This window comes from Gouania willdenowi, chromosome 2 (assembly GCF_900634775.1).
Source record: "Gouania willdenowi chromosome 2, fGouWil2.1, whole genome shotgun sequence".
NCBI classification, from domain to species: domain Eukaryota; kingdom Metazoa; phylum Chordata; class Actinopteri; order Blenniiformes; family Gobiesocidae; genus Gouania; species Gouania willdenowi.
This window is the reverse complement of record NC_041045.1, coordinates 9,105,915-9,129,109: the sequence shown is the minus strand read 5'-3', so window position 1 is coordinate 9,129,109 and position 23,195 is coordinate 9,105,915. Positions and strand designations below refer to the sequence as shown.

General features: G+C 37.3%; 1 protein-coding gene across 5 annotated transcripts in view; it reads left to right on the top strand.

The window, feature by feature from the left end:
* Positions 1 to 21,791, top strand: part of LOC114475363 (potassium voltage-gated channel subfamily H member 7-like) — an 83,230-nt gene extending 61,439 nt beyond the window's left edge. For 3 of the 5 annotated variants that reach the window (XM_028466127.1, XM_028466118.1, XM_028466092.1), the window contains 10 exons: positions 1,577 to 1,808; positions 1,895 to 2,062; positions 3,344 to 3,543; positions 7,587 to 7,839; positions 9,550 to 9,755; positions 10,289 to 10,373; positions 12,452 to 12,697; positions 15,179 to 15,332; positions 18,195 to 18,384; positions 19,013 to 21,791. In XM_028466127.1, the coding sequence (XP_028321928.1) occupies positions 1,577 to 1,808; positions 1,895 to 2,062; positions 3,344 to 3,543; positions 7,587 to 7,839; positions 9,550 to 9,755; positions 10,289 to 10,373; positions 12,452 to 12,697; positions 15,179 to 15,332; positions 18,195 to 18,384; positions 19,013 to 19,228 (1,950 nt within the window). In that variant the 3' untranslated portion in view covers positions 19,229 to 21,791. Of the gene's footprint in view, positions 1 to 1,576; positions 1,809 to 1,894; positions 2,063 to 3,343; positions 3,545 to 7,584; positions 7,840 to 9,549; positions 9,756 to 10,288; positions 10,374 to 12,451; positions 12,698 to 15,178; positions 15,333 to 18,194; positions 18,385 to 19,012 lie in introns of all 5 variants that reach the window. The other 2 variants (XM_028466109.1, XM_028466100.1) reach the window with 2 other exon arrangements.
* Positions 21,792 to 23,195: the final 1,404 nt, after the last annotated feature.

Genomic DNA, 23,195 nt, shown 5'->3' with positions numbered 1-23,195 from the left:
GGTGCGCTCATTCGACGTGAATGACTTTCAAGAGTGACAAAGGCTCCAATATGCATTATATATGTATTCATTTTGAAAGCAAACCTCAACATCAGCTAAAAAAAAAAGCCTTTAATAGAATAATCACGCTAATGTTTCAGTTAAAGTAAAAGCAACAGAAACTAGCACAACTGTCTCCTGTATATTTATTAAAGTCCCATTGTCACCATTTGTGACATCATATGTTTTATTGCCAAGATATTCTATTAAATATAACATGGAAACATCCGTTAACATGAGAATGAAATAATGCACAGCTTGGCACTAATTAGTTGTTTATTACATTTTTGTAATTTTCACAGCAGCATCCAATTTTCATTAAACCAGAGGAGGTAACTTGCTTTTTGTGTTCTGGAGCAGCATAAAAGCGTATGTACAGTGCATTTAGACCCACAGTATGCAATTATATACTTGGAAAACTTGGATTAGTCTACAATATCACATAAGGACGTACCAGAAAGGAAGCAACAAGGACCGGCGATGGTACTTTACTGGTCATGTATGTCCTCTGGCATTTGTTGGCCACATCACCCACCCATTACCCCCATTAATGTGAATGAGGTCTAGGATACAGCATCTCAGTTGAGTAAAGTAATGAGTACAGGATTGTCTGCCATGGAATACACTTCACGCTAGCCACTTGAAGAGAGGCGTAAAAGTTGCGAGTTGCTATTTAGAAGATACCAGAACCTTGTCATGCATCACAATCACAAGCCGAACTGAAAACTGTGCAAGATTTTACTGTACACGGTCAATTTTTCAATCAAGAGAGACTCAATAATAAAACATACATTGTGGAAGCACTATTCGTGGTTTGTAGTTTAATTTAGCATCGACATGAAAAAGATGTCAAAGGGACGTTAAAGAGTCATGGCTTCATCTGACTTTTGTTTGAAGTTGCTTTGCATCAGATCATCAATAATCCCAGTTTTCTTTGCAAACACATCAGCTTTACTCACTATTGATATCACTTTGAAGCACTGTAACCCTTTGCATGTCATTAGCTGGGTTTCCATTACAGATTTTGGCAAAATAAAAGCAATATTTCTAAATGTTGACAAAGTATAATTGTGTTTTGAACGTGTTTCCATGGAACGTTTTTTTGGGCAGGAGCCTCGCTCCTCCCGTGAAATCTCATCCCACGAGACTTCACCACGGGAACTTTGCATTCCTTTGGTGTTTCACGTCTAATATGGGACTAATAAAGTATAATGCTAAGAAATGTCCCGGTCTCCTCTTCTGTCTACATGTACCGCGTCATGTTTACTTGGAGAGAAGTGGTCAGGTGACCACCAGGTACGTCACGTTCTGTGACCTTTATTTGCGGAAAAAGTGTTTCTATACCACTTTTGAGACACATTTCAATATCGAAACATCTGAAATTCTTCCTCATGAAAGCGCAACAACTCTTTAGCGATATTTGAAAGTTTTTGTGTTTCATTGCACGATTTAGATTTTGTGCATTTCCAAGAGTAATGGAAACTTTGCTAGTAATACTCTTGTTGAATTATTTTAAGTGAACAAATTTGTTTTTCAGACCACCACTCTAATCGGGCTGCTAAAGACGGCACGTCTTCTACGACTGGTAAGAGTGGCGCGCAAGTTAGACCGCTACTCTGAGTACGGCGCCGCTGTCCTCATGCTGCTCATGTGCATCTTCGCCCTGATTGCCCACTGGTTGGCCTGCATTTGGTACGCAATCGGCAACGTGGAGAAGCCTTACCTAGAGCACAAGATCGGCTGGCTGGACAACCTTGGAGTATCGATAGGTAGAGTCTGAAGACAACACGTCTGGGTTTGAGTGTGAGTTCAAAACCGATAATTTATCAGGCTTGTTATCTCTTTCTTATTAAAGGCAAGAAATACAACTACAGTGACCCAAGCTCGGGTCCATCCATTAAAGACAAGTACGTCACAGCGCTCTACTTCACCTTCAGCAGCCTGACCAGTGTGGGCTTTGGGAACGTGTCCCCCAACACCAATTCTGAGAAGATCTTTTCCATCTGTGTCATGCTCATTGGATGTGAGTGACAGCTGAGACTGGGCCGGGTCTAGACTGCTCATCAAGTCTTTATTCAGATTCAAGTGGTCGCGTGAAGAGTAACTAAACCCCAAAACCATGTATTTGGGTATGAAGTAGTGCTGTTGGTTGATCCTGGTCCAACTCTCAACATTTTAGTCAAAGTATTTCAATTCGGTTTATTTAGCTGTAAAATGTCAGCGTGACTGCCCTCTATGGGTTAAAATCCAGTTATTACAATTAATTTTTACTATTGGCTGTAAACAAGATCATATAATGTTTTGGGACCATCCTGCATCACAAACAAGCACTGTTAGCCCCGCCCCTTTTATAAAAGATATCACCTGTGGGCTCTATATACAATCTGTGGTGAGTAGGTTAGATTGAAAGAAGAGAGAAGAGAGAGGTATAATGAGTAGCTAGTTAGCATAGCATAGATTGTTCATTTGAGATGTTATAGTATAGACAAGGCATGTCTTAACAGCTCCTGGAGCCCCGCCCATAATGAAGGCATTTTTTTTTCATTTCCCTCCTCATGGCAGGTCAGGAGAAAGCAGGGGTTTAGTTACTGTTTAAATGATCTTAACATCGAGATAAGGGCTGGGCAATATATAGAGAATTAGGATATATCAAGTTTTCTATTCTGGCAATATAAATAATGACAATATTGCGTATATCAAGAACTATCTTTTTTTATTTTTTTAACTTGTTTTGATTTATACAATCATACAGTACAAGTCACATCATACAAGTATTTCATGTTATTCAAACTGTCCTTTACAATTTTTTTGTTTTAAAATACTAGTTTTAGGAGTTGCTGCTTTCATTACATCTCAGAACAGAATGAAAAGCACAGTTGGATGGATTTCTGAGTGTGTCCACACCCAGACCTGTGCCTTTAAAAAGGCCACACTACAGAACTCACTCACACGTGCTGTCCCTTTGAGGAGAAAAAGCCAAAAATGGCACATATTGTTTAGCTGCTTGTTAATAAATGTGCCTGTGTGGCATTTTTCATCTACAAATTTAACCCAGAATTGTCTTTCTGGTCAGACTTTATTGAGGTAAAGATATTGAGATTAATATCGTATATCGTCATTTTGAGAAAAAAATGTTGAGATCGCTCAGCCTGAACCAAGATATGCTTTCATCGAAAGTGATAATTTTCCAAACCTTTTTTTAATCTGTACATTTCACATCGATTTGCAAATCTAGGTAGAAGTAGTAAAGGTAATCATTGCTACACGTTTAACCGAACTCTACTCCACCGCTCTTCCCCGCCAGCTTTAATGTACGCCAGTATCTTCGGAAACGTGTCAGCCATCATCCAGAGGTTGTACTCAGGTACGGCTAGGTATCACCTCCAGATGCTACGGGTCAAAGAGTTCATCCGCTTTCACCAGATCCCAAACCCTCTGAGGCAGCGGCTGGAGGAGTACTTTCAACACGCCTGGACGTACACCAACGGCATCGACATGAACATGGTACGAGGGGGAGTGGGTACACACAGTGGTAACACAACCTGGGTTGTGATTGGCTTTCTCCTCCCATTTCTCTCTCTTTGATAACATCATGTGTGAGTTCTAAAGATGCTTCCTCTGCTTTGTATACATTACAGTGGTTTTCAAACCTTTTAGGTTCTAGTACCCCCTTTGTCTTATTTCTGAATCGAAGTACCCCCTTTGTATGACATTTTGCTCAGAATACTATAAAAAACAATTATAGATCATAATGATGGAATGGGATGATGGACAAGCGATAACACACATTTTAAAGAATCACATTTTGTAAATAAGTGGTAATAAACCTTATTTAATGCAGTGGTTCCAAACCTTTTTTGGATCGTGACCCCATTTTCATATTATCAAGAATTTCTGGCAACCCCGAAGACATTTTTTTCTAGAATTAGTTTTTGAACATGTTTGAGCTCAGACATATATATATATATACTGTATATATGTATTTATTTTTAATATTTCCTGTATTTTAGTTGAACTAGATTGACAAAGTGAAAGCATAGAAATACAGTTGTTTTAATTTTTTAAAAAAAGAAGAAGAATTAAAATATTTCAAAAATGTATTTCAATTTTAGGCGACCCCATTTAAACTCCAAGGTTGAAAAACATTTAGTGGCTCCTGAATAGATTTATTTCTACAGTTTTTATCATTTCCCGTCATATCACGCCTGGGGTTAGACCAAGACCGACACTTGATTTGTTCATTTGTCTCTCTCTATCTCAAGTACGCCCTGTAGTGCCATCGCATACCCCCATTTGAGAAACTCTGGTATGCAACACAATGTTTAGCCATAGCCACCAATGCAATATAAACCAGACGTACTGTGTATTGCCTGTAGTCACTCTAGCTTTCTTTAGCATGAAACTGCTGGAGGTACTTATAGAAGTTTGTCTTTTCCATGCCTGCCACATGTCAAATGGAATGACCGCACCACTATGGTAAGAGCAGGAGGTACTCAACTACTGTCTGTTATTCAGTATTTGAATGCAATGTTATCTTTGAACTGTGATGTACACAAAAGAAAAAAAACCATTTGAGACACAGTTGTCATTACAAAACCAAACCATGCATGTTTAACGAGGGTCTTTCATTCATTACACAAAACCTCTGTTCCACAAAAGGCTGAAACGTGCGTAAAATTGAATAAACAAAATGGATGCAAAAAAATAAAAGAAATGATTATAATTCTTATAATTTACGTACATATAAATCTGCTCCAAATAATGGTGTGATATGGTGTTTTCCCCAGTTCCATTACAAATGTATGATGCTGCTTGGTTTTGTTTTTATTAGGGCTTTGCGTATTATTGCGTATAAATAATGCTTTTTTTGCATTATTTTTCCGCATTAGTTTTTGTGGGTTTTTTTTAAGAATTTCATTACAATTTTACACTACACGGCAAAAACAACAAATGCAGTTATAGAATTTTAGAAACTTAAAATAACAATGATTAGGTAATAACAGATTATATCATTTATCTTGTTCATGTAAGGTAATTTAATCAAAATAAAACAAATTCTTTAATGATCCAGTCATTTATATATATATATATATATAATTTTGTATTTTATTTAATTATTTATTTTTTTAAATACACAAAAAATTAATATATGAAGAAAATATTAATAATATTAATTAATAAATATTAATAATATATATTAATTTATTAATATATATATATATACATTTTTATTTTATTGTAATTTTTTCATTATTTTTATACATAATATATAAAAATAAAATACAAATAATAATATACTGATGCAGTAATTTATATATATATTTAATATTTTATATATTTTATCTAATATATATATATATATATATGTATATTAAAAATATTATGCAGTTTGAAAACAGCATGGAAAAATAAATAAATAAAATAAAAAATGAAAATGGAGCACGATGTGCAATAACTTGACATGTTTTAAAATTCACGAGATGCACTTAATCATGATTCATTACGGTTAGATTTGCAAATGATCATGTAGATTTTGATGTTTTTAAAAGTAAAATGTGTGATTGAGAATATTTTAAAGGACATTTTACTCAACTTGTCAACTTTTTTGGAACTAGGAACACACACCAAACGCCGCCTATACTGTAAACCTGCTGTGTAAACACAACATGGATTTACAGTATGTGTGCGTATGTATACTGCAGTAGGCTTGCATGTGGCCAGCTGTAGGGTCTCTCTCTCTGCATGTGCATTCAAAAACACCCCCATGATGCTCATCTAGTACCAGAGACGGAGTGAATCACGCCTTTGAGTGTGTGCACAGCCACGCGGGGGTCCTGCCAGGTTTCCCTCCCACTTGTGGGAGGCTTGGCAGTGTGCTCTGTGATGGCACCTGTGCTTGCCAAATGTTGTTCAGTCTTTCCTTTCCAAATCTACTGATCCACTTTTTTGTTGTTTGCAACAACAAAAAAAATCCTTGTCTGAGCCCAGGAAACTCATCTCAGGGAACGCTTCTCTCATCTGTGATGTGTCCCTAGCACATTGTGTCGAGTGCAAACAGACAAAGTTTGGTTGTTTCTGCTTTTTTTCTTCCTGTCGTCAACGCTCTTTCTCTTGCCTTCCAGTGTCTTGAGAGTCTGCTGGTTATTTACAGTCAGTTTGAGTTGTCCGGAGATTTAATTGTTATGTCAGTGGTCACTGTTTTTTTGTCTTTGAAGGGTAAGTGTGTTATTTGTTTTCATACACCAGTTGGAGTTATACGCTTTAAATTATATAAATGTCTTTAATTGTAAAAGGGCATCTGTTCTACTAAAATACGTAGGTTTAACTTTAATAATCCTAATACATTTTCCTTTTGTTTACCCTAAACAAGCCTGCATTTTATATTTTAGCCTCTTTCACACCAGTACTGCTGATCGATTCATGTAATTTAACACCAGCCTCGTTATAATAACGTTTTAGATTTAATTGCCATCATATTAAATGATTTGTTTTCAGAATAAAATTATACTAATGCAACATTAAAAAAATATTTTTTTTTTTGTTTTTTTTTAAAAAAAAGCTTTTCATGAATGTACTTTTAGAAGATATTATTCGAATAGCTAATATTCAAATTAATTATATTTTATCTACATGTTAAAACTATTTTCAATAATCTAAATGTGAATTAGAGTAAATTAAAGTTTTTCCATAGGTTTTTTGATTGGTGATCTTACATTGTTTACATTTATCATTTTTTCTTTTGTAGTAATTACATGATTTAGGCGTTATGACTTCTTTTCTCTCTTTTACCAGAAACACCAGGACTGTTGACGTATTCTTGTAATTTTCAAAATAAAACTATGAATAATGCATTTAAAAAAAAAACATTTTCTGTTTTGTAAAAAAAAAAAAAATATGAATGTACTTTTATAAGACATTATTTGAATAGCTAATCTCAAAATTAATTATATGTATTCTTTATGTTCAAAATATTTCCAATAATCTAAATGTGAATTATAGTAAATTAAAGTTTTTCCGTAGGTTTTTTAATCTGCTGATCATCACACTTGCTTTTTTTTTCTTTTTACAAACAATCTTTGTCATTCAGATTTTTTATTGAAAGCTATATTGTTTAAGCTTTATTTGTTGCATGTAATGTGAATTAAGCATCTTGCTTTCTGTTTTAAATCAATAGTTATAGAGGCAATAATAATAATAATCCGACTGTTGCAAAGCTCCAACCCATGCGCTGACCTCCTGCCGTACGCTTTGTTTTTCTGCCGCGTTTTGTTCTTTAAATGTTGTCTGCTGTCTTTTCTAAAGCTCCCTCAAGGCTGCCTAAAGCCTTGTAAAGATAAAAACAACCCACATTGCAGGGGTGTGAAAAGGTTTTGAGAAGAAGGAAAGAACACAAGTGGCAATAGTCTCAAAGTTCTCTGGAGAGCCTGTTAATTTGACCCCCAACGTCACCAAAACCAAACACTTAATTTGCATTGAAAGACATATTTAGAAGAAAGAGAAGCATCCGTTTATATGTGATTGTGCTCTGACCCATGTTTCACTTCCAGGTCCTGAAGGGTTTCCCAGAGTGCCTGCAGGCAGACATCTGCCTCCACCTGAACAAGAGCCTGCTGCAGGGCTGCAAAGCCTTTCGTGGAGCCACCAAAGGCTGCCTGAGGGCCCTGGCCATGAGGTTCAAAACTACCCACGCACCCCCGGGAGACACGCTAGTCCACAGTGGCGACGTGCTGACGGCGCTCTACTTTGTGTCCCGTGGATCCATTGAAATCCTCAAAGACGACGTGGTGGTGGCCATCCTTGGTGCGTTTATTCTTTCCTTTTTATTTATATTGTGATTAAATAAATATCCCTCAGGATGCCTCGAATAAGGAAAGGAGGGACAGAAAATGACAGTTTTTTCAGAGTTTTTTGGTATTGATTGTTTGCTTGGTGATAGAGGTAAATAGTAAATCTCATCCCGCTTTTTCAGTTTGTTTCCACGAAGACGGTGCCGAGGGTGTCCTGCTTTATTTTTCCACACGGTCAATAGGGTTTTGTGAACGCCGATGACACAACAGGGTCAAGATGAGCAAGAACCATGTATGGTGAAATTCTAGGTTACACTCAGTCAGCATATTTTTCTGCAGAAGAACTGCTGATTGCTCTATTTTCCCACGTACTCATTATACATCATTCCTATGCTCCCAGGCCTTTATTTCACTCACTCTGCTTAGTGAACCTTGTCATTTGAGGTGAGGTCGTCTTTAGCTAAAGTACTTAAATCTTTCCATTGCGGACTTCCTGTAAGAATATTCAAATCTGTGTACGCTTCGTTCTTTGGTTATTCCGTTTTAAAACCAAATAAAAATAACAAATAAACAGTGTGGTTATTTTATTTTACTGACTTAAAGCCAAAACAGAATTACGGAAATATCAAAAATCAGATAATCAGCGTTTTTCTGTTTTAAAATTAAATCTTGTTCTGTTTGTGAGATATTTGGATATTTTCAGGGAAACTAGGACTAGAGCTTCATTTTATTCTCACCACACAGGGGGGCGGACTTTTACTCCTTACAATAAAAAAAAGAGCAATGTATAAGGCACATTACTGATGAGCTGGTGAATTGAAACATTATTAATGCATAAATAAATCAAAACAAAGAAAATGGATGTTACGAAAAGCACACACGATATATGATTAAAGGAACCAGAGGTGGTGTAATGAGTCTAGTGGTGCTCCTTGTTTCTTGTGATCAACTTCTGTGTGTGTTGACGGCTGCTGTTAGTGGCTCACGGTATTAAAATATATACTGTATATATTTTTACTGCTTTCAAAAAAGCATTGTAATTGTTTTTGCAAAAGTATCAAATCGTAGAAGATGTAACATCTATTCTACCTTACAGTTGATAGTCAGTCACCAGTTTATTTGGATACTATTTGCACTGTAACACTGCAAAACAAAACATCAACGTGAGCAGCTTTTTACTGAAATATCCACAGACTGCATTGAAAACTGGAGCAGAACCAGAACCATGGATGAATTCACTATCTCAACTTTTATTTGATTAATATAAGGATGCAGTTTTTTTCCCCTTAATAACTACAAAACTACTACAAAAAATATTTATTCATATTATTTTTTAAAAGTTACTGTTGTGGTTTTTTGTGTGTACATTTGTCTTTGTTTTCCAATTTGGGCTTTTCTAGCCTTCCGTAGTCATCAACCAGCCCCCCATTAACCAAGCATGATAAAGCATTTGGCCTTTCCATGTAGGTCATTACTGACTAAACAATAAAAAGATAGTTTGACCTGCGTGACTGCACATTAACCAACAGGCGTTGCACAAATCCCCTCTCCAGATGTCTGTGATGCCCTTAAGGATCCAGAACCTTCCTCAGCCAGGTGGCGTCTCTTCTCACATGTCACTAAACACTGACCTGCATTAGGTCTGGATGTGAGTTCTGAGTATCTCAGAGATGTCCTGAATCAGACGTTAATGTCTCGTGCTTGATTTTTTTTTTTTTTTTAGGTAAGAACGACATATTCGGGGAAATGATTCACCTGTTCAGCAAACCGGGGAAGTCCTGCGCAGATGTGCGAGCGCTAAGCTACTGCGACCTGCACACCATTCAGAGGGAGGAGATCCTGGAAGTGCTGGACATGTATCCAGAGTTTGCTGACAACTTTCTCACCAACCTGGAGCTGACTTTTAACCTCCGGGACGAAAAGGCAAAGGTGAGTCGGTTAACGGTCATTCACAGAGTTCTAGAATACGCTCTGTTTTAACTTTTAAAGACAGAAACAATTTTACATTATTTTATCTCTTCTTGTTTGTTTAGGTAACTGTAATAGGCTTTTTACCTGCATGAATCAAAACAACAACCAAGAAATGTGACCATATTATCTCATTTTAGAGTTTTTACACTGGCTTTCAGTATGTTTTAGGATTGATTTTACAATTGTATTTATTACTTGTAGGGCCTGTACTACGAAGCTAGATAATTATATCCTGGATTTACAGTACCTCTGTTAGCACGCTTCACCTGACCAAACATTCATACAGAAGCTGACCTACGAATCTCGATTATGACACGCTAATTTAAGCGAGTTGATTTCAGCCTGGCGACGTGCGCGCTCTTGTGACAAGGGAGCAGATTACAGTGTCAAATTTAGCAACCCAGGCTCATGAATTGCTAGTCGTAGTTTTAACTTAAAGCAGCAAACTGTTTCATGTGTTCCAATGTTACGTACTTTCCGTTTCTTTAAAGACGAGCTTCTCTGAAGCAGACGGGTCACACACAGACGACGACAAGTGTCGAAGACGGGTATCGCACAAACAGAAATCCTCTTCAGGTGAGCAAACTGGGTGGTTTTGTGACAAAACTTCAAGCTACTTTGCCTTACGACCTTGGAGTTTAGGCAGTTAGCATAACTGAAGCACAAATACTTAACACAGTTTTAAAACAAATCTTAGCTTGTGCTTTGTTTTAAGAATACTACGACCTCTATAGAGTGAGTTTTTCCATTTTACAAAGGATAAAGTAGGGCTTAAATAATTTACAGAGACTCATGAACAATGCACTGTAGTACATGCTTCAATGGCTATGTAAACGTGCTAAACACGCTAACTCTACAACATTGCAGCTGGAATTTTTTCAAATTTAGAACAGTCGTTTATTTTGAAGGAATCCCTGAAAATATCTCAATCATGTATTATTTGAGAAAAACATGGTAATTTGTCACATTAGTTTTTAGCATAGTATAGTGGACACGTAGCCCAGCCTAGCATACCCTGAACGCATTCTTGAGATTGGGAGACAGTTTATATTATGTAAGGTGAAATGTACAATGTGAAGTTCCCACTTAACTGAGCAGAGCTGGAACTCCGCTATCAGTAACCACTGCCCTGGGTCTAGCTTGATAGCTGCTATGTTACGTAAAAGAAAGATTAGCCTTTGAAAAGACTCCCCCATGTATGTACACTTAGGTTTTCTTTAGGTAAAGGATCTGTATTGGATAAAAGATTGAGCCTGTGACATTATCTTAGCCAGAAACACTTCAACACAAGGAAGAGTAGGAGGGAAAACTGAATCTATACGACCTTTAGAGCTAAAGTCCCACCAGTATCTGGCAATGTCACGTATTCCTAATAGTTTAGAAATGTCTACTTGTCAATAGTTGTTTGAATCTGTAAACCAGCAACACGCTATTAATGTCTTGATCAATTCATCCACACAGAAAATTGAACAGCTACCATAATGTTCTCTATTATTAAGTTGTTATTTATTTTAGACCTAAAGAAGAACTTTGCATCTGCCACTGATTTGGTTGCCCTTTGAATCAAACTTGGAAGAATCCAAATTTTTTATTTTAGTTTGGACGAGAGATACTGGTAGTCCTTTTTCTATCTTTTTTTTAATAAAAAAAGAAAAACAGACCAAAACCGAACAACCCCCCCCAAAAATGGAGAAATAAAAAGTTATGAAATTATGTAATGGTCTATTTTCAGAGTAAATGATGAGTAAAGGGAAAAGTTGAGTTTTAAGATTCAGAGATGTCGAACAACAATGAAAAGATTCTGCGTAACAAATAATGGAGTAAGGCTATGGAACACACTGAGTGTGGAGCTGAAACAATGTCCAACCATCAACCAGTTTAAAAATAATATAAACAAACCATTTTCACAAGAAAATGTCTGTGGTTGCTCTTGGGGTGGGGTTAGGTTACTTTTCTGTTTTGTTAAAAAACAATGTTAAAAAAATGAGTAAATAAAGTGAAAGTAAAAATAAAGTAATAAAGTAAAAAGTAATTTTTTTTTTAGTTTTTTGCAAGTTATCTCTAATTTTTGATGACATTTTTCATCATCTAAAGTTTGCTCTATACTGTTCTCAACCAACGATTTATTTTGGGTGAAATTTGTTGTTTCCATGTCCTAGTCACCTGCTTCATGGCTGCAATACATAAAACATTCAAGAGTGGGATATCCACCTTGTTTATTATTAATGATACATTTATTCCCAAAAAGTTTTCTGATTTCAGGTTTTGATTTAGGTCAAAGATATTTGTCAGTATCTTCTCAACCTCTTTCCAGAATGTGCTCAGAGTAGGGCGTGTAGGAAGCACACACAGCTTGCTTTTTCCTCTCCACACCCTCTCCAACATATATAAGATATTTTAATAGAGCTTTCAGTTAAAATGACGCCAAGTTGATGGGTTTGCACATAAAACTTCACATCATTGTGCTGTTTTTTCTTTTCCTCATGAGATTCTCGTTTTTATTTGGACAAATACACTTTCTTGCTAAAGTCTCATGAGCATCATTTGTCCTCAGTTGAACCAGAAAACACTCAACCTGTTGTTGATAAACCGAGGCTACCTTGTGGCCCCCCGAGATGTGGGTGTTTTCCCTGATATGTGGTTTCTCCCAGCAGCCGAGCGGGGGAGGGAGATCTACGCCTCCTCCGCAGCGGAGGGGAGAACAGACTCTGCCGAGGAGGGAGAGGATGAGGATGAGGACGAGGAGGAGGAGGAGGAGGAGGAAGAGGAGGAGGAACAGAGGCCTTTGTGCTCAGGGGTGCTTGGCTACCCGGTAGTTAGGGACCACGCCCTGGGCCTGGGGCTGAGTGGGAGTCCTGACGCTCAGGCTGGAGACGGAGCACAGAGTCAGCAATACAAAGGTGAGACATCACAGATAGCTCACACACACACACGCACACACACACACATCACAGCGAGCTCACACACACACATTCAATTCAACTTTATTTGTATCGCGCAATTTACAACAAAGTCATCTCAATGCGCTTATCAAAACATAAAATTAATAATAAGAAAGAAAAAAACTCAACAAGATCCACATGAACAAGCATTTAGCGACAGTGGGAAGAAACACCTCCCTTTTAACAGGAAGAAATCTCCGATAGAACCAGGTTCAGAGGTGGCAGCCATCTGCGTCGACTGGTTGTGGTTAGTAAACAGAAGGACCAACAGAACAGGATAGAGACATAGAACATCCAGACTAGTTGAGCCGTGAACCACAGATCAGGAATTGTCATCATCAGCTTCACGACATCTGAAATAGAGCAGAGAGAGAAGGACGAGGAGAAGGCACTGACTGCAGAAAAACATGATACATTATAATCAAGTCGGCCTGCCTTGGTTTTGGGTCTCACTCCCAGTGTCCAAGTCAGCACTTATTATAAAGGTGACAAATCTCTTCTCGTTTATTGGTAAGTGACTCCAAGGTCTGTAAATGCGACCGTTCACAGACGAGCCCATGTCTGCTCTAGTGGTTAGGTTATGTTTTGATTCAGTCCTGTTTATGCGGACTTTCAATCATAACCAGCTACATCACAATTTGAATCTCTTCCCGTTTACTGAACCAGTAAATGTGACCGCTTACAGACGAGCCCATGTCCACTCTCGCGATTAGATTATGTTATGATGACACACACACCAGTAAAATGGTGGCTAAGGTGGAGCCGTTCCCACTGTTCTCTACTCTGCAGTTATAGGCCCAGGTTTCCCTCTAACTCGGGTGCACACACTTTTTCGGCTCGCAAGCTACTTTTTACCACTGACAGCTCTTCACTATTTACTGTTATAATTGTAAATAATTAGATTTTAATATTTACTCTATTACAGTTATTATTATATTATTATTATTACAAATAATAATTATTCAAAATTTGTATAATAATAATAATAATAATAAGGCAAGGCAGGCAGGGAAAATGTATTTGAATAGCACATTTCATACACAAGGCAATTACCTGCCGCACTTGTATATACTGTATGTATATAATTATCATTTATTTATCCCTTATCCTTTTTATTATTTTTATTGTTTCTGGTTTGTTTTTTCTTCTTTTTCTGTGTTTCGCACCATCTGCCAAGTTAAATTCCTTGTGCTGTTTTTAAACTGTACTTAGTGAATTATAAACATTCTGAATTCATTGTTCTTAACATGATTAAAAAGTGCAACAAAAAACATTCAATAGTTTAAAAAGTCAATAAGAACATTAAAATCAACAGTAAAAACAATAAAAAAATCTCCCTCTCAGTCATCCGCAGTAGAGAAAAGGAAACGCCTTTAACTTGGATTTAAAAATGTTTACATGTGATGCTGAGTTCAGCTTCCACTTCTTTGTATTAAAGCGTTTCAGTATCTGTATCTCATTTTGTTCTTTAGAAGATCACGATCCACCGAAGGATCGCGATCGACTCCAGTTAGCACGTTTTTTGCCATAAACTCCATTAATAAGGAAAACTTTGATTTCACCTGAGTTAAAACCACTTTAATAGGAGAGAAATATCTTTGATAGACCTTTAACTTTGTTTTATTGCTTCTACAAATGTCACATGTGCCCTTCAGCATGTTACTGGCACTCGTTTTCTCTTAACATATTAGAACTAGAAGTCATATTATAGGAGGCTGTTTTAAGTTGAAATAAAATTAACATCCCCATGATTTATTTAGCAAGTTCTCCAATTGGATGTTTTACTGTTAGCTGTTACCGTGGTAACAGCAGAAGTTCCACTCAGTGTTTGCATGAAAAATCAATGGTGAAAGAACAACGGTGGATTTTTTTTCTTCTGTACAGTAGTTTCCCTTGACAACCATGTTCATTTTAACAGCAAAGGTAATTAAGTCTCCAGTTTTTGTCTAAAAATACAGGTACATATGTCATTATCCATTAACCAAACAGATGAACTAAATGACTAAAACATTAGCTTATTCAATCTGAACCCACACAAAAGCTATCTTATTCAGTAAAAAAAAAATACTTCAAGAACAGGAAACTAAAAATTTTGCTCTGCACAATAAAAGCAGCTTTAAAAACATATAAAACCTGCATCGGCTCTCTTGTGGAATTTGGGTTTTTAGGCAAAAAGGTGGATTGATAAAAAGGATAAATCATAGAATATAGCACTCGATTCTTTCAAACGCTAGGTTTTAATCCAGGCGGCATGCGCAACTTTCTCTTTTGTTCTGCGAGCAGCGGTCGTGTTCCTGTTGTTTAGTTATTATTATTTAAAAAAGCATTGATTTATTTTATTTTTTTAAACATTTATGAATCGTTATCGAACCGTCACGTGTCGAATCGTGGTCAATGTAATAATCGATGTATGGCACACTTCTACTCCTTTCTCCACAGAGCTCCACACAGACCAGTGGGTGAGAGGGAGCGAGGGGGCCAAGGAGACCCCCCTGTGTCAGGAAACGCCCGCCGGTCATGAGGACAGCGACTCTGACCTCACCTACGGCGAGGTGGAGCAACGGCTGGACATGCTGCAGCAGCACCTCAACAGGTGACCTCAAATCTACATTTAGTAGAAACGCCTGTAAATGCACCCAACTATCTTCTGAGGCAGGTGTCAAATTACACGGGTAATTTAGATCACAAACAGAAAGCAATTAGGACTTGATGAACATATGTACTGTATGTTATGTACACATTACATTCCCGGATACAGGCAATTAGCGGCTTGGCTATTTTTAGCTATTTACAGCTATTTATAGCACATAGCCAGAGTTCTGATGTCACCCTGAGAGATTTATTCGACAGATGTTGCACATTTTCTCCCATTTGTGACTTTGATTGGTGGGTGGATCAGTGTAGGAACCTCAGTAAGGTTTCTCCAAAGACCCCTGGTGTCATCTGTGTCTAATGCAGACATGGCAACAGGTGGGCCCTCAGTCTAATTTTGTGTGACACAAATGCACAGAATGAACAAAAATACACAAAACAACAACAATAAGAAACATCAAACAACATAATAACTAAATGCAACAGAAAATATACAAATGAATCTTAAAAACAACAAATATCCACAAAATGATAGTACCAAGTATACAAAATGACTCCAAAAAACCACAAAATGAAAGAAAATTTCACAATACAGCAACAATGAAACAGAAAATGATTAGAAAATGGCATGAAAGGAAGCAGAATGACAATCACAAAACGAACACACTGAAGTTTCATATAAAATGTGTCACTTAAATATTATATTTCAATTTAATGAGCCAAATTAACTTCTTAGTTGTCGATAATATGTGGGGAAATTTAGATTGAGGAGGAAAATGTGCTTGAATCCTTGTGTGTAATGTCCTCCTTTAAATTATTTTTTAATTAATTATAAAGTAGCTCACTTAAATTTAACTTCACATTTTTTTAATTAAAATAATAAAACAATATTCATTTATAATACCAAGAAAAAATATTTTTAATAAAAGCACCGTATTTATTTATTTTTTACAATGCCTCGGGCAAGTAAACATGAAAAAATGTTTGATTATGTGGTTTTAATTGTTTTCAAGAAAACACCCTGACTTAACTTCGAGTTTTATATACGTTCCTTTTATAGAGCTTTAATTTAAAATGCCCAACAAATACTGCGAAAAGTTTGGTGCCCGAGAGACAAGAACAATTGTTACTTTCCTCAAAAGCACAAAGATGCATCAAATTGACGGGCCGTTTGGCTACGTTTCATTTAATTACTGAGTGGAGTAAAAATACTTCCAGCAGAAATGTGTTGTTGACTACAGAGGAGCTCATGCACCACTTCCTTAATGGTTCATTCTGTGACACAATGGCCGCCCTCTGGGGACGCCGCCATCACATTTGTTGAGAAGATTTCCGAGTTTATATCAGAGTCAGATAAAATGGCCAATTGCTAGCTCAGCCTGACTAAAATCCAAATACTACTTTAGTGTACTAAGTCATTTTTTTCTGGTATCTGTACCTTACTTTTTTAAACTAATATCTGTACTCTCTACTAGGGCTGGGCGATATGGACCGAAATTCATATTTCGATACTTTTTCTCAAAATGGCGATATATGATATAAATCTCGATCATTTTAATTCAAATAAAAAAAAGAATTTGTTGTTGCAAAATGGCACACAGGCTAAAATAAATGCCAAAAATGACAGCAAAAAATACACAAAATTACAATAACCACACAAATACTTAATAGGACAACAAAATGCACAAAAGGAGAAAAAAAAGGCACATTGGGACAACAAAAATACACAAAATAAATCCTAAAAAAACCTACAAATAAACGGATAAATACACAAAAGAACAAAAATACAAAAAAAGGACACAAAAAGAGAAAAACATGCACAATGGGACCACAAAAATACACAAAATTGATCCTAAAAAAAAAGGTACAAATAAACAAAGTAATACACAAAAGAACAAAAATCCAAAAAAAAGGACATAAAAACAGAAAAAATGCACAATGGGACAACATGTATACTAAAAAAATTACACAAAAGAACAACAAAAATACATCAGACAACAAAATACAGAAAATCTACAAAGTGACTGGGACATTTATTAGCTTGTATGTTTTTACTTTTACTCAAATAAGGCAGCAACTTCAATATTTTTATGTATACCAGAGAATTTTTTTTATTCTATACTTTTACTTGAGTACTGAGGACTAGTACTTTTGCCACCTCTGCTAAAATCTAATTGTTAGGCTAGTTGGTTGTTCTCCACTTAACAAGCATTAGCAAAATGCCAAACATAAACCTTGTTTTGCTAATTAAAAAGGAAAATAACATGCATATTAAAGGCTTAATGGCTCAAACATGTAAAAAAAAAAAAAGAATTGTGTTGAGTCTCCCCCTGGTGGTTTTCACCTGTACCTACACCAATCTCAAATACAATACATTTAAATCATTGCTTTGTGTTTAAGAGAAACAGTGCCATGTACTGGTGATTTTACTGAACTTTTGCACTTTTTAAACCAAAAATTTCAATAAATTTCCATTAAGGTTTCATTTTGTCATGTATTTTAGGCCAACTTTGGTCTAAAATGCATTTAGAAGTGGCCTAAACGTGTTTTCTGTAGCATTGTAATAACAGGACAGGCAGGTGGGAGGGCTGCTGGTTAACGTAGGTTGCAGTGTATTGTGATCAGTTCCAATCAGCATGAAGTCTCCTCCTCACTGCTCCACGTCTGCATATCAGTCCATTTGACGACTGACTGAAAAATCCACACATAAAGCGCACCGCAGCATTGCCCGCACCCTCCACTTTAAAGGAAAAAAAATTGCGTCCTGTACGCCAGAAGGTACGGTAGTTAAAGTCGCTAACTATAGCGCTAATACTGTTTGTTTACTTTATTTATCCTGACGTTGTCCTTCTGTGTTGGTCAGACTGGAGTCTCAGATGACAGCGGATATTCAAGCCATCCTGCACCTCCTCCAGAGGCAGACCACGGCCGGGCCCCCCGCCTATAGCACCGTCACTTCCAGCCCTGAGTACCAGAGGCCGGCCATCAGGAACCAGCCTGTGTCAGCACACCAGAGCGATCTCAGCCTTGGCCCCGCCCCTCCTCGGCCCCAGGTACACACCGTCGCTCATGTTGCATCACTGTAAGTCCTCGTACTTGTGTTTGGTTAATAAATATGCGTAAAATTAGATTATTGTAATTTGACACCAGCCTCACCATCACCCTGTACACAACCTTGGACGCAAGTAAAGCTGCAACTATTTTCCTGATCGATTAATCGGTCAATAAAATAATCGATTAATCAGATTTTTTAATGAAACAGTTTATCTATAAAGCAATTATACCTTAAGCTGATTTAACTGAAATTAAAGTGTCTCTCACAGACTCACACACACACAAACACTGCGCACACGCAAACAGTCTGTAGGTGGAGTAAACGGTTCTGCATCACGGTCAGTGACAAAAATCCCACAATGCAACGAATTTATCATGAAATTTGTTGCCAACGCTTTTAATAGTCGATTTTTTTATTGATTTGTTGTTGCAACGTTGACATCAAGAGCTTGTAATTTGACACCAGCCTCAATTTTATTTGTATTCGGCATGAGAAATAAGAGAATGTTGTACACATCCCTTTTAAAGACTTTGAAATGTGAGTATAAAGAAAATCGGCCTCTAAACAGCATTGTAGGCTTGTAATTTGACACCAGCACTATGTCAGCATTGTGTTGTCTTCCACAGAGTCCTGGTTTTGAAATGGCCCAGAACAAATCCAAAGAAACCTCCCCGGTCCTCCTCTACACAGAGACTCTTCCAACTGGGAGCTTAGCTGGACTGGACTCCTCGGAGGACCTCCCCCCGTCGGCTCGACCGGCTTCAGTACCAGACGTTCCCAGCAGTTCAGGAATGTTGGGACTCCATAGGCCGGTGTCCGACCCGGGGCTTCCAGGGAACTAGAAACCTTGGGCCCCCCCAACCCTTAACCCTCTAACGATGACTGAAGGTCTTCTCTTAAGCTTGACTCAGGGTCTAAGAAAGAGACTGAATATGCAAAGGTTACAAACTGTAGACTTACTTCCATTCCTTTCCAATCCCCCCACCCCACCCACCTCCACATGTAGATGAATAAACTCAATTTATACAGAAGTATTCACACACTATATTGTTATCATCAGCGACCATGTACATAGTTGACAGAACACTGCCAGCAACACGACGCACACACCATGTGCATCTGGAAAAGATATGCATGACTTTGGTTCCCATGTTTTTCTGTTCTCTGCATGTTCCTCGCACACCTTAACTAAACGGGGCATTCAGGTGTGATCCCGGCGCGCTCCCAGAGAACTGTAGCTCCTTTTCCTTCTACTCATTATTTCCTCGTTGCAGGGAACAAAAGCTACTTGAAACTATTCCTGAGGCATTGGAAGCTCCATTTTAGCTCCAACGTGGTCACAATCTTATCCCTCCTCACCAGATTCTCCAAGTTTAGTGTGCCTAGTGTTCTCCGCAACACACGGAAAGACTTCTTTGTAGACAGTGTGACGACATTGAAGGGGCTCCGTGGGCTTCCCAAGCACAACAACGACCCGCATGGGTCTTTGAGAGCAATAATGACGGCCAGTACAAGAAAAAAAAACAACTCAGAGCAGCGCTTTTTGCTGTGGAGGCTCACATTAAGTTAATCAATTAGAACACACGTGTGTTGTTTCTCTGTGTCCGACTCGCACTGCGGCGTTGCCAGGTTGGATGATTTTAAGTAAAGTAAATGTGTTGTTTTTACAAACCTAAGTGGGAGGTTTTTGGTGGAATCTTAATGGGTTTTTTTGTCAAGTTTCAGTGCAGGAAGTCATCACCTTTATCTGGCAACCCTGCCGCTGCATTGTGTGTATGCAAACAACACACACATGTCATGCTCTGTTGCCAAAAGTACTGGGATGCTTCATTCAAATGGTAGTAAACATACACACACAAAGACGTAAGGAAAGATGGCGAGTCACGTGATCAAATATAAAGGAAATAAAACACATGGCACATTATGGTAAATAAAGTGTAGTGTATTTTAGGAATGTTAAATATAATTAATCGTATGTATGGTGAAAGTGTGACATTTTCCAATAGTTATCTGCCTCATCCATTTGAACAGGCAAAAGTTAAAAAAAAAAAATGATTCTCAATTTTGGGAGCCAACACATTTGACCCTGTCATGAAAATTACACTTTCACTTTTTGTGTGTACCATTTTTTTTTTTTTGTGCCATTTACACCAATTTTGAGTTAATTTGTGCAGTTGCATCTTATTCTAAAATTTCATTCAGGGTTTGGGGCTAAGGCGATAACTCCCATGAAAATGCACACTTTACTATCCCCACCAGACAACATTTTGTGACTTGAAACAAACAAAAAATTGTCGTCAAATATGAGGAAATTGAGTTGATACGCACTGAAAATTAACCAAAGTCCTAAACACACGTCCCGGTACTTTTGGCAAATAGTATACAGGCATGACTTGACTTTACATCAAACATGTGATTAGCATGTGATAGCTTCCCTTGACTCCCTCTCTTGCATGTTTTCGGTCTTCCATCGCCTTTCTCCGAAGAATCCACTTTTTAAAAAACAAACAGCAAACAAGATTTTTTTTTTTATGTTTATAGCCGACATCTGCGCTCCGACAGCCTTAGCTTTATATCGTCCACTCGAGCCTTTACAGACAACGCCACGTGTAAATGTACCCCCAACAATTTAGATGGAACTGCATGATGAAATCAGACCTTTTTGGTTTTTGTAGCGATGACACACACTCATGTATTGCATGGAGACTGCACTTGACTTGGTAACTAAAGTCTCAAAACGCTGTGTGACACACGTAGGTTAAAGGAGAGATTTAGCAACATGTCGACCTATTTTTCTACAGCAAAGTGTTTGATTTGCCAATTATTTTTCTATTCTTTACTTTGGGAAACCCTGATTTTCTTTGGATGATGATGAGGAGGAGGAAGAGGAAGATGATGATGATGATGATGATGATGAATGCGATTCACAGCCTCCCAATGTAGCACACAGGGAGACGGCTCTACAAGCTTCATCCAATGTCTCGGTTTGGTTTGCACATTGGTTTTCATCTCTTGGCCCCCCTCCCCTCCCCTCCCCTCCCAGCTTGTTAAGACTCCTCCCCCACCCCTTTGATAGGATACCCTCCTCTGGTACTGATGAAGAGCGAGTATCGCCTGCTGACCTTTCATGGGATTTTGCAAACTTTTGCACAGATTAGAAAACTTGCTGTACTCGATATTATTATTATCATGATTATTATTAATTATTATGTCACTTTTTAAATCTAGTGCTGTTCAGAATTGTTTTTATGCATTTTTTTAATGTTTGCCACTGTATTTTATACAATGCAACACTTAAACAGCTAATTTGAATGTTTCTGTTCCGAAGTATATTTAAAATGAAATATATTGTGTACATAGACTTTGATGGGAGAGGCATAAGTTGTTAAAAATGAATAAAAACGAATGCCTACTGAGAAAAAAAGGTTTTATTTGGTGATTTATGATTATTATTCATCTATAAATGTATATAATGTAGAACTCCATGTACTAACTTACTTATTTAAAGATGTATTTAGTGGTAATATCACCATTAAACACTGTTCATGTCATGATAATAGCTCCAATGACATGAAATATGGGATAGGTAGCAGGCCTGTACCAAGATGGCCACCACAAAGGCACACGGCAGCTGCAATCCATGTGATGTCAAGTTTATATCTATGATGATGTCCAAACCACCCAAAAACAAAGAACTACAAGTAAAGTGTTATTTAAAATGTATTCCACAAAAGATTTTCCTACGAATAAGAATAATATGGAAGTCAATAACTTCTTACTTTGAATCTGAAACCATAGAACATTTGTTTTTTTTTTTTTGTGTGTGTTTAGATTTTTGAACAGATGTGTGTGGAGCTTGCTTTGTGTCTTAGGAATAGATCCAGGATCAGTGAAGGCAGTTATCGATTTATTTTATGTATAAATAATGTGCTTTGTGAGCAAAACAATACTTATCATTATTTTAAATAAAAACCCAAATAAAAAACAAAAAAGGAAGAAAAAAAATGATTTACACACATGCACAAAAAACGCAAAAATGCAGAGAATGACTGTTAATGCTAAAACATACGAAATGACAATGAAAATACACAAAATAATGATTATGTATATATTTAAGACATACTAAAAAAGTACACAAGATCAGTACAAAATACACAAAAATAGAAAAACATATTAAAAAAAAGACAACCTAACGACACTAAAAACACACACTGACTGAATATTTAAAATAATACCAGCAACACACAAAAGCAATCACACAAAATAAACTGAATTATAAAGGGCCTATGCTTCGAATCTAGTTTGGATTAATCTCTGGCTGGCTTCGACCAACTAAACATTCCCTGTCGGACAGGAGCTGTACTACGAACGTCCGTCACCTATGATCACAACACACAAATTTAAGCCAAGTGTTTACAGCCTCGCGACATGCGCGTCTAAATGTTGTGGTGATGTGAAGAATTCTCTGCGGACACCTTCTTGATATAAACATAACATTTTATGAATACAAAGTGATGAGTGTCCGCGTTAGACCCTCCATTGCAAGGTCCTGAGCGCAGCAGAGCCAAAAGCCACACTGACGAGCCAACAACCAAACACACGCATATATGGATCTGATCAGAAACTTGAAACTTAACAGGTGGAGTTTAAAACTTTAGCTTTCAACAAAGAAGGGAAGCAACAAATGGTTATTATGGTGGTAAAACCCCCATGCAACAACAACCAAAGGCCGGGAATAGGCAACTTCCACAATTCACAAGCAATAAACATTCCAACAGCAGTGTTTGCTGTGTTTGATTATTAAAACGT